The sequence below is a fragment of the Molothrus ater genome, chromosome 3 (genome assembly GCF_012460135.2).
Source record: "Molothrus ater isolate BHLD 08-10-18 breed brown headed cowbird chromosome 3, BPBGC_Mater_1.1, whole genome shotgun sequence".
Classification (NCBI taxonomy): domain Eukaryota; kingdom Metazoa; phylum Chordata; class Aves; order Passeriformes; family Icteridae; genus Molothrus; species Molothrus ater.
The window spans coordinates 308,795-321,094 of NC_050480.2; the positions used below are offsets into that span (position 1 = coordinate 308,795).

Here is a 12,300-nt window from a genome sequence, read left to right on the forward strand (position 1 = left end):
GGCGCTTCCCGAGGGACGGACCCTCGGGGCGGCCGGGGCGCACCGCCTCCCTCAGGCGGGGGAGCCGCCGGGCCGCAGCTCCCTCCATGCCCGCCGCCTCCTCCTACCGGTACCTGCCTGCCCGTGCCATTCCCCTCCTCCGCGCCCTCCTCCTGCTGTCCCCCTCATGCATATGGATGGGCGCATGCGCCTGCCGCCCTGGGCTAGATGAAGCGGAGCGGCGGCGGCGCTCCCAGACGGGCGGGCGGCTGCGGGGCGGTGCGTGTGCTGCATGTGCGTGTGTGTGTGTGAATGTGAGTGTGAGTGAGTGAGTGTGCGTGTGTCTCGGGGGGGCCAGGGGCTCCGCCGCAAGAAATAAAAGGACTGGGATAATAATCGCCATAATAAAACAAAAAGAAAAAAAAAAAGGAGAGAGAGAGAAAAGAAAAGGGAAAGAAAAGAGGGGAGGCGAGAGAATAAGGCGGATAAAAGGAGGCTGGGCTGCTTTGCATTGAAGAGCGGGGCGCTATTGAAAGCGCTTGAAAAGCGGCGTTGTCCGGCGCGGGTGCGCCGCGGTATATTAGAGCGGGGCGGCGGCGGCAGCAGCAGCGGCGCCTCCTCCTCCTCCAGCTCCTCCGCCTCCTTCTTCTCCTCCTCCTCCTCCTCCCTCCTGGCCCTCCCCGTCCCGTCCCGTCCCGACCCGGAGCGAGCGGCGGCGGCGGCGGCGCTGCAGGCGGGCGGGCGGGCAGCGCGGCGGCGGCGGCATGCGTGCGCCCCGGCGGGCAGCCGCGGCGGCGTGCTCCATCCTCACCCTGCTCCTGGCGCTGCGGGCCCAGGTACGTACCGGGCACGGCTTCCGCGCTCCTCCGCGGGGCTTGGGGACGTGGGTCCGGGAGATCCCGCACGGCTCCTCCGGCCGGAGCGGAGCTGCTGCCCTGGCTTCTCTCTGGAGATGGCAAACGCCGGAGTGCGCCTTGCAGCGAGGCTTAATTCCTGGGAACGAGAAACGCGATTACTGCAAACCGCTTTGATTTTCCCCCCAAAATCACTTTTTCCCCCTTTTATTTTTCTTGTTTTAATTACTTTTTTTTTTTTAATCAACTTAATAGCAGCGCTGCTGGTGTGATTAATGAGCGGGCTCTGCGTCTCAGCTGGGCAGCTCCAGCCGTGCCCGGCTCGGCTGCACCCCGGAGGAGGCACAGGGGTGGCTGGGTGCCTTTCCAGGCAGTGCATTAGGAGCTACATCGTTCTGCTGGGTTTGCTCCTCGCGTATTGCACTCTTGGTTTAGTTTGGTTTTATTTCCTAACCGTTTGGAAGCCTTCCTCGCGCTGTGTTTTTCGGAGCTGGCACTTAAGGTTGTTTTTTGGCATTAATGGCGTTATTTAGTTGGGCTGATTTATGAGCCCTTCTCATGGATGTCTGATAGGGGAAAGCTTGGAGTGGTTAGCTTTGTTTTATTTTTAACATTATGCATGTGCCTCTTGAAAGCACACTTAAAATTACTTTTTCCTGTCTTCAGAATTGTTGTACATTGTGTTTGGGGAAAAAAGTTAGGTAACTGTCTGTCTCTTGTTTCTTTTCTTTTTTTTTTTTTTGTTCGTTTGTTTTGTTTTTTTTTTTTTTTCCTTCGGTTCTTTCTTGGGATTAACAGGTGACTTTAGCGTCAGGACAGTTCGAGTTGGAGATCTTATCCATGCAAAATGTGAATGGTGAACTGCAAAATGGAAATTGCTGCGATGGCACCCGAAACCCAGGAGATAAAAAATGCACCAGAGACGAGTGTGACACCTATTTTAAAGTTTGCCTGAAGGAGTATCAATCGCGGGTCACTGCTGGCGGTCCTTGCAGCTTCGGATCCAAATCCACTCCTGTCATCGGAGGAAATACCTTCAATTTAAAGTACAACCGGAATAATGAAAAGAACCGGATCGTTATCCCCTTCAGCTTCGCCTGGCCGGTGAGTTGCTTGAGCTGCTCTAGCTCTGTTGGATGGTGCTTGAGATGTCCTTAGTGAGCTGAGCTCTAACTTTTGTGCCAGGGGAAGAGGGATCAGGATTTGGGAGGGAGCAGGCATCTTGGCAAGAGCGTCGGCAATCCGCAGCACAGAAATGAGTAAAATGTAGTGGTGTTTTTGTTTTTGTTCCCTGGGGCTCACAATGCACAGCCTGTTAAATTTGAAAGTCAGATGTGCAGTGAGGGGGATCTAAATGGGTCAGGGAAGCAAACCCAGTATCTCTGCACTTTACAGCATGAATAAGTCTCTTGAGACTTAGAAGGTCAGAAGTTCATTTTTTTTCTTTTTTTTCTCTTAACCAGTGAAGTCTTGGGCTTAAGCCAGAAGAGCAGTGGGTTAGGGGCTGTAGAGGGATCCCGTGTGAAAAGTGTGTGTCATAGCTGGCCTCCTTCCCCGGAGCGTGTTTGGGAAGGCTTCCTGCTTCTCCCAGGGGGAAATCTCACTGCACTGCTCACTGTGGATGGGAGCTGCTGTTGCTGTTCTGGGTGCAGTAGTTGCCAGCTTCCCTGGGAAGCTGGCTGTGTTTGGAGGTGCTTGTGGACTCCAGAAGCTGAAGACTGAGAAAAGCCTGGCTTTAGCTTTTGGTGCACTTCACCCACTCCTCCCCACAGCACACCTTTTCCTGGCTACCTGCCCCTTGTGGTCCAGAGATTCTGGCTTCTCTTCAGTTGTGTGCAAAACTCGGTGGCTCGAGGAGGTGGAGCTTTTTGCCAGGCACTTTTCCAGCCTTGTCCACTCTAGTAAATACTGGTCAGCCCCTCAGAGCAGAGAGATGGAGGGATGGGTGACCCCTTCCTTCGTCGGTGATCCTGCTTTGTTGTTGGCTGGAAAAAACACTCAGACGTTGCTGCTGCTTGTTTCTTCTGGAGTGCTCTGGAGGGTTGAGGCTGATGGCCAGCTGTGCAGAGGAGCCCTCAGCTCCCCGCAGAGAAAGCGAGGAGCATCTTTCCAAAAGGACATCGTGCAGGCCAGCCCCAGAGAGGCAGGCTCAGGGAGGGCCCCAGGCTGTGTGCACATGGACAGTGCTGGCCTCGGGTGGCAGGAGGTGCGTGGCTTTTGTGCCTGGCAGTGCTGCGTGCCCTGGGGGGCTCCTGTCTGGCTCTCGAGCACTCCCAAATTTCTGCTCCTAAAACTTGTATTTTGAGATCACCTAGGAAACAAAACTGTTTCCCCCTGCCACACACACCCCTTCTCCAAAGGCGCTGAGCAGACAATTTCCTACCAACTGCCTTGGGGTATGTTGATGCTCAGCAATTTTGTAAATCCAGTCATCCTAACCTAGATGCCTAAGGTCATTTTTGGGAGGGGAGGAGGGCGCTGAATGTGCATGCAGGGGAGGGCAGAATCTCATTTCCTATCCTCTGCCACTATCGCTGCTGGCGAGGTGGAAGCATGCCTGGACCCTCCAAAGCTTGGCCCTTCATGGTCAGATAAGGACTGGTTGCTGGGAGGGCCTGGACTTTTTCTGGGGGGAGGAAAGCCCGCCCCAAAAGCATTCCTTCTGCAGCTGTGGTGTAGACACCCACTTTGTGGTCCTGCCGCCAAGTGCTGCAGGCAGCTGTGCGTTCTTCAAGTGTCCTGTGCTGCCTCCTACCTGCCTCCGCTCTCAGCCGGGACTTGGGGAATATCGACGGCTCAAGAGGCACAGGACAGAAATTAAGTCGCCGTTTTAAAGGAGATAGCATTACAGAGTACAATAGCAGAGTTAACAAAAGTATTCTCTGTTGGAAGTACAAGTCTGTCCTTTATTTCTTTCCCTTTTCTTTCTCTTCTTTTTTTTTTTCCCCTAACATGAAATGAGATAAAACTGTTATCAAATATGCCATCAAAGGGATAAAGGGCTTTGTAAAAATCTGAGGTATTTGAAGCTCTGCCAATGGCTGTAGTGCTTGTGTTGCAGATTTTGACTTTTGTCAGAGAAGTCAGGTACATCAAGGATTTTTTTTAAACTAGCTCCCAGTAATCTGACTGTCTTGAATCTATAGGTATGCATATAAAAATGGTGTGAAAACTAAACACATTCCTTCTAGCAGCCTCTCTCTTCATAGGGTTGGGAAGGGAAATCTGTGTGTAGAGGGTGGGTTTGGGGGGTGGGGACCCTGGGAGAAGTCTCTTAAGCTTGCCTGCATCTTAGTAAAAGAAATGCTTCTATTGTCCTGCTGAATCTCATTCAGCACTGGAATCCTGGAGCAGCAGCAGCAGCAAAACTCCAGTGCAACCTTTGAAATGGGTAAAACTCAACAACTTGAGACGCTTGGTTCATAAGTCTGGAATTTTGGAATAAGCTCTTGCATTTTCCCAGGCAGAAATGCACTTTTTGAGATGCTGATGATAGTCCCTGTGCAATTATCAAGCCTGCTTCCCAGCTTTAGCTTCCACAGGACACAGCTTTTATGCTAGCCATTGTGACTTCCAAATGGCATTTGAACAAAAGAATATCTAATGTGGCAAAGCTCTTATTTGTACTAAAATTGTGTACACAAATCATTTCAGGCATTTTCAAAGCTCTACGGATAAAGTAGTAAACTTAATTTAGTCAGCTCTAATCTGATGCTGAAATTTCAGAACTTAAAAAACTCTTTAGGTGGCTGAATACTGTTGACTTCAGTAAGAGCTTGAGATTAGCATTGCATTTACTCGTGTGGCTGATCACAAGAGGGTATCTTTGAATACATTCAGCTGAAAATTATAGTAGAGGTAATAAGAGGCAGACCAAAATGTTAATCATATTGCACTTGAAAATTTGTGCCCTTCTCTGGATTGTGTTCTACTCTGAGGGGCCTTTTCTTGGATGTTCCAGCTTCAGTCAGTAGTAACATTCAGAAGTCTTGTTGCCTTGACTACTTAAAAAAAATTAAAAAGAAAAAGCCTCTTCTCATGTCAAGCTGCCCCCTTATGCCATTTGTGAAAAATAGTTGCATTGCATTAGAGGCCTTTATTCATCATGCAGGAGAGGAAGGGCAGAGAATGGGGTGCTTTAAAAGTATTGTTAGAGGGAGCTTGCAGTTGTAATGTAGATTCGGAGTGTCAGAGTCTTATTAATAACTTATGGGGTTTGCTCTTGTCAGTTTTGATACGTTCCCCTGTGAGTAATGGGTGTGGAGACGGTGGGCCATAAATTAATTTAAGTGATGGGAGGTTTGAGTAAGTTGCTAGGAAACAGGGCAGCAGCCCAGCATAAAGGAACTGGAGTGGATCAGAAAGCTGCCCCTGCAGTAGCTGGTAATTCTTCAGTGCATTGAAACAATAGTGATGATGATTAAAAAAAGTAAAATGCACCAGGGCTTGCCTTACATTCATTTTGAGACTTCACTGACTTTCTTGACAGGCAAGCTTGGCTTTATGAAGCCGTATAAAAAAGTACGGAACAAAAGCATTTCCATGTTCCACTTGTCCAAGTGCTCTGTCTGAACAAGTCTGGTTCCAAGGCAGACACATGCTCTTCTCTCACATGAATCAAACCTCTGGCCTTTCTTAAAGAGCCCCAAGTGTGATGGGTGCTGCACCTTGAGGGAGCTGAGCATCAATTAACTAAGCAAAACTTAACACTACACTTTGCTTTTATGTAAAGAAAGATCTTTTGGGGGTTTGGCGAGACTGAGTAAGAAGGTCAAACTTGGCAATTCCTTTGGTATGCATAGCTCCAATTTCAAACAGCTTGTTTATCCCAAAATTATGCTCCTTGTAATTATTTAATATTGGGGCCAATTGCACCAACACACCAGGAAACTACTGAGGTGGGAAAAAACCCTCCAGCATCTCAGTGAGTTTAGCATAAAATACAATTTAAAAGAGTTTTGAACATCTTATTTCAACTTTAAAATAAAAATAGTCAACCTTAAAAAATAAATAGCCCCTTTTTCATGAAAAATCTTAGTGGTCCTGATTCCTGAAGATGTAAAATGTTTTCTGGGTAGGTGTTGTTTTCTGTGGCTACAGAGACATAGTAAAAGAGCTTTAATGTTTTTTAAGCTTTGTGAAATTATTCCCTCTCTTGACACAAGGTGTCCAAAATACTAATCTGCAGCTGATATTTAAAATAACAGCATTTTGAATCTCAGAAAAAATATCAGTACACTCATTTGCTTTTTTTTTTCTTTTAAGCCCAGTATGTCACAGTCATAAGACTAAAATTTGGCTTTTGATTTTGTTTCTTCTCTCCCTCCAGTTAACTTCTTGAAAACTTATAGAAGCAAATGCTAGATTATTGTTCAAGCTTTTCTTGAACAATAAGTCATCTTGGAGCATGGGCAGATCAGAAGAAATTTTTATAATAGCAAGATGCATATTAATCAAATCCATACTCTGTCATTTATTGTTGATTAATAATATAAATCTTAGCACTCAAAGTGTAATGTTTTGCCTAGGATTACTATTCTAAACAGAGCTGGGAGTATTAAGTGACATCTGAAGCATAATTAGCATCACAGGGCTGTTTTTTTCCCAGGACTGGAGAGAAGTGATGCAGCCATTCAGAGGTTTTGGACTTCTTACATGTTTAAAGAGTTTTTTTTTATGTTCCAGCCAGTTCAGAGCTTCACCTTCATGGTAAAACCATTTGACTATATTAACATAATATGTCTAAAAATAAATCCTCATCTTGCCTGCTCCTAGAATTTTTGTTCTTGTTATAATAAAGGCCTGCTCCAGTTTAACTTCAGTGGCAGCTGGATTGGGCTTGACACTGAAGCTTATTCCTAAACTTTCTCAGGCTATCCACATCCAGCACTGTCAGCTTGTTTATGCAGCTGGAAGTCAGCATGGCTGAAAATGAATTGCATAAAATCGATGCTTTATACTTAAAGTCGCAGTTCCCTCAAGGAAACACCGCTTACCAGCGGGCTGGAGGCTGGAGTAGGAGTCAGCTGGCTCTAAAGCTGGGGAGCTTGGCTCTGAGCTGTTTATTCCAGCTTCACTCCTAATGCCGTTGTGATGCCCTGCAAACAAAAGCCTTAAGCTACAGTTCTTAAAAGTACTTCTCTGTAGATAAGGAGAGGTATCTCTGTAGATAACACAAATGACAGGATTGGTTTTGAAAACTGAAACTAAGCTTGCCTTTGAATTTCTCTAGATGGACAGAAGTTTAATATGTTAATTGACTCAGTTCTAATAATTTAACTTGTAACCCCTGTGTCTTAACACAAGGAAAGATGTCAAAACTAGAAGCTGTTGCATTTGTTTCTTGTTAGTCTGTGGAGCTCATGGTTCTGTGGTCACTATTCTGCAGTGTAAATTACACTCATTATTCTTCTAGTGTTCAGAAGAAACTGCAAAAAGTGGATAGAAGTGGTTAAAGTGGTTTGTAAATAGTCAAACATCCAGAGTCCTTTACCAGCTCAACCCAGTTCTTAGGCACTTAGGTAAATAAGTAGAAAGGCTTCTTGTTTAGGCTTGCTCCATGTGAACCTGACTGTTTTGCTTGGCTGGCTACTAGGTATTCTGTCTATTAACCTTGCCACCCTTTTGTAACTGGTGCATTTAATTATCAGTGGGATGCTTTAAACAGGTAGGGGGACTGATAAGGGCAGGTAATCTGCTTGTTGGGGAAGGTTGAAAGCAACCATTGACATTTTGGCCTATCTGCTGCTCTTTGACAAGTGGGGCTCCGTGAGAAAATAACTCCGTAACTAGATAAGTGCTGATTAAAATGCTGCTGTTGTATGAAGCACCCTGCTAGCTGAGATCACTTGAAATCATTAGGTAAAAAAGAGAGGGGGAAAAGGGAGAGAAAAGAAGCTACTATACTTTTTTTTACCTATTTTTTTTAAAGACAGGGTGGAGGGAAGACCCCAAGTCTCCCCCCTGAGCCCAGTACATTGTCCCGTTAATGCATGCTAGTTTTATGATTGGAATACATTGTAGTCCGGCCACCCAGACAGAGGCATTGACTGCTAATATTAACCAAGAACAATAGTGTGGCCATACTGACTGCAGTGAGGATTACAGAACATAATGGGGCCTATCCAAAAATAATGCTAATACAGGACAAGCAACAGGAAGCAGCAGTAGACTCAGCATTGCTCGGCTCCCAGACAAACCATGGACTTACTTCACACAATGGCAACTTCAGCACATTATGTATTCACAGGATACTCATTATTCCAGCAGGCTTTGCCAGATCAGAGATCAGCCTGGTTTACTGGATGCTTAAGCGTATGCATAGTTTGGATAGCGGTACTTTTGTGTCCTCCATCCTTTGGCAGGAGGGTGGCCGTGCTGGTGCACGAAGGTCTTGACTTGGGCTGCTGCCTTCCCTTGCCAAGGCAGGACGGGGGCAGGTCTCTCCTGGGGCTGCTGACATGGTTCAGTTGGTTTCCATGTCTCCTTTCGGTGGCACTGCAGGGTTTACTGGCACTTAGAGCAGCAAAGGAGCTGCTCAGGATGAAGCCTAAAGGAGCAGCGTGCTGTGTTTTGGTGTGGGCATATTCTGATGAGGCTCTTGGCTGGGCTGCCTGCTGGGGTTCAGCCGAGCTCTTGGCCATAGGCTTTGAGACGTGAGAGAGATTTCCACGGCTTGGGCTGTGTTTGTATTCACCAGCTTGAGGGAGTAACAGCTTTGTAGGGTGTTGCCGTGTCCTTACGTAGGCTGTCCCAAAGAGGAGCTTCCTGATGATGTTCCATTTCACAAAAGGTTAAGAGGGTTAGGTGGCTTTCCTCCTTTTCTGGAGTACACTCGCATATCCTCTGGGTGAGGAGCCAGTTGCCTTTAACTCCTTTGAAGGATGTTCAGTTGTCAGGGTTGACCGACGGTGGCACAGTGTGGTGATGCATCTGCGCGGTGTCATCGTGGAGTGACAGTCCTGGTGCTGGTCAGAGGAAGCGGGTTTGTGGCTAGCTTCAACCCTGCTCAGAGATGCCCTCCTCCCTGGCCCCTGGGCACAGTGAAAGGTGCCTCAGTTTCCCTCGTGCAGGTGTCACAGCTGGACGGCTGTGGCCTGCTGTGCCGGTGTCCTTGGGTGCAGACAGGGTGTGTGTGAGCGCCCTTCTCAGGCTGCTGCTCACAGCTGTGCACAGCGTCAGGAGAGGGCGGCTGGGCTTAACCTGCTCTCCTTGTTTGGCAGAGGAGGAGCAGGGCTCTGAATGCAAAACTTCCCACTGCATTTGTCTAGTCATGGTTTCACATGCTCAGCAAAGCTCTTGCACGCTCTAACCACAGGGCTAGGAGGGAAAGGAGTTAGACGAGTTGTGAGCCCTTTGAAAACAGAGGCAGCGCTGCAGTGAGGAGCCGGCTGTTTTAATCTTGCTCTGGCCCACTGACTCGCAGAGTGCCTTCAGAAGCCAGAGCACAAAAGCACCTCCTTTGGGTGGATGTCTGGGTGAAGGGAGGGAAGAGGGTAATCAAGCAGAGAGCTTTAAACACCTGTTTACCTGCAGCTGCCAGGATTAGTTTTAATAACCAGAAAGGAGGTTGCACTGCCCTTTGAGATCCTTAAAAGGGACAATTTCTGATGGGTTTCTGGTCTGCACAGTCTCTCGAGCTGTATCATCAGGGGATCAAGACACAGTGTCAGTGTCTTGTCATTGAGGAAAACAGCTCTTGCACACTGATGCTTGCTTTGTTTCTTGGAGAACTTGACTATTTCCATCCTCTCCTAGCTCCACTCACAGAAATTCTGCTTAAATTTGGCCATGCTGCCTTTCAAAGCCCTCGTGACTATCTGCAAAGTTTAAGGATTTGCTGTTCCTTTCAAGCTGCCTTTCCTCTCAAGCCAGAATCCCTGCCTTCTGGTCAAGCTCAGGTTTACAGTGGCTAATTGGGTGTGACTCTGGAGAGTTCACTGCTGCCTTGTTGCCTAGGACATCACTTTGATGGAATAAGGTGCATGATGTGGAATTCTTGTGTCTGGATATATATATTTATTCAAAGATGGGCAGAGGTCATCTATGGGCATGGGAAAACTTAAACCTCCACACTGTAAGCAGTCATTCCTGAGATATCTGAATCCTTGATCTATAGAGTGGGGATGATATGCACTTCTAAAAAATCTCAACAGTGCAGCTTTGCACAGAGCTGCTTTTCTGGGAGGGCTGAGGGAATTAGCTAGGGGTATGCGATAGTTGGATTGTTGAAGGGGGTTTGCTACTGGTGTGAGGCTCTGGGTGTCTGTGTGGCTTTTGTTTAAAAGTGTCCCATTCTGAACACAGAGTGTTGGGTTTTTTTGGTCTTTTCCCCATGCTGAGAGGGACAGAGCCAAGGGATCAAATGCCATTCTTTGTATCACCCCTTTTCAGGACAGGCACTCTTCATTTAATGCATTCAGACAAAACGAGAGGGGGCAGTTAGAAACAAGGGAATTGCCAGGGTAGGTCTGTTCCCCCTGCATTTTGTTTCCATCCAGGTCAGCTGAAGCATCTCCTCTGTTTTAACCAAACTCCTGTGTGGTAGTGGAAAGTGGTCACACAAGTATCTAGCAACAGTAGCACTCACAGCTAGGATTCAGCCTTTCCTTTCCTTAAGGGCTAGGTGTGTTGGTAAACAGTCCTGAGAACCAGCAGGGAACTGTTGCTATGAGTTTAGACAAAATATCTTCCAAAACAATTATGCAAGGCCGAAAGGAAAACATCCTTAACTTTATTGGAAGTAGTGCTAGTTGTCATAATTCATTCTCTAATATCATAATATTTTTTGTCAAGCTTGCAGTAACATGTTGAGCTTGTGCTGCTTAATGTTGGTAATTAAACCACTGAGGAAGCACCCAAGATAGTGCAATCTGCATCTGTAATATGGCTCGGGAGTTCTATTCTGGTTTTGTTTGTTTGTTTTGGTTCTTTCTTTTTTTTTTTTCACCACTGACTAGTGCAAGGACTTCTTAAATCTGTTTTAAGCGGTGTTAGATGATCGAGTTGCATTTCATTTTGGTTTATTTGATTTTCAGAGTTTCTTTCAGGTTGTCAGACTCGGTCTAGAATAGAAACAAGTAACATATAACTTTTCATGAAATACTAACCAAAAATGGTTCAGGCCAGTGGAGCCTCTGTGTAGAAGTTTGGGTGCATGTCTTGGCTTGCCCAGCTTTGCTTACTTTTGGAAGCATTTTCCCACAGTTATCAGGAACGGAATGGAATCCTGGTTTGAATATGAAACATATTTAGGCTATACAGCAAGCCGGTGTCCATCACAAACTGGTTTTTCATTCAGAGCCTCATGCTGTGTCCAGTCGTGAGAAAGCAGTCTGCTCCAACTCTTGTTCTCTTTTTTCTTTTTTTTTCCTCCTTTTTTGTTTCCCTTCCTCTTCAGAAGTCTGAGTTCTACCTTACCCCCGTGCACCTTGTAGCAGCTCACTCTCAGAACTGCATTTTGGTCTCTGTTACAGAGAGGCACTGCAGACCACAAATGAGCAGCCTGTGACTGAACATGGACACAGTTAAGGAGAAATAAACCTCGCAATGCACAGTTTCTGTGGCAAAGCATCAAAACTCCTCACGAATTTTTATTTGTAGTGTTATTGTTCTGCTCTCCGGAATGATGTTACATTTATTGCCTTATCTGTAGCTATTATTTTTTTTTACTTTTCAAGTCATATTTTTTGCTTATTTTTCCTCAGCTCTCCCCCCCCCTTCCTTCTGGAGAGGAGGTGTTTTGTTTTGGTTTTTAATCATTGTGTAAGTTTGGCTGGCTAAATGGCAACTTTGAAAGATACAGCCTGGATAATAATATCTCGGGGTAGAGCTGGAGGAGGAGGAGGAGATGTTTTAATGGGTCTTGTTCTCAAGTTAGGATTGAAGATAAAGGTGGCTTAGATGTAATAGCTGGCATCTTTCCAGCCCATGGAGTCACTTCAGTCAGTTTATGCTTATGATTATTATTGCTGGAGAGCTCATTGGCAGCTTGGAGCATCTGTAGAAGGGACACGGGTGGAGAGCGGACTTGCCTTCCCCTGCTCCTCTTCCGAGGAGGCTTTCTTAGCCTTTGTTTTACAGCGCTTCTCTCTCACCCCACCCCCTTCCATATCCATCAGTCCTTCCCCCGTTACCTGATACTTGTGGGAGCTGCGATGGCCCTCGTGCAGACAAAGCTTTCAAAGGGGGTGCTGAAAAGCAAAGTCCCTGGAGATTGCGCTGTCAAGGCAGGGCACAGTAATCTTAGCAACACTCCTTGCTTTCAGGATGGCTGGGGGAAGGGACATCCAGACAATTTCTCTGTAACTAAAATTCTTTTGAAGCAGTTTTTGAGAGTGGGGGTTTGGCTTGGGGTTTTTTGATGCTGCTGTGCTATCCTGGTGCTTTCTGTCTTCCATGTGCAGTTGTCCCACATGCTTTATTTCGGCTGGAGTGCAGTGTCAAAGGCTGCACTTCCTGGTTAAGC

The 12,300-nt window shown here is 46.7% G+C and overlaps 1 protein-coding gene across 1 annotated transcript in view; it reads left to right on the top strand.

Moving 5' to 3' along the window:
- Nucleotides 1-723: 723 nt before the first annotated feature.
- JAG1 (jagged canonical Notch ligand 1) overlaps nucleotides 724-12,300 on the top strand; it is a 35,657-nt gene continuing 24,080 nt past the window's right edge. Inside the window, exons 1-2 of the mRNA XM_036404635.2 lie at nucleotides 724-815; nucleotides 1,632-1,937. Coding sequence (XP_036260528.1) covers nucleotides 744-815; nucleotides 1,632-1,937 — 378 coding nt within the window. The 5' untranslated portion in view covers nucleotides 724-743. The remainder of the gene's footprint in view (nucleotides 816-1,631; nucleotides 1,938-12,300) is intronic.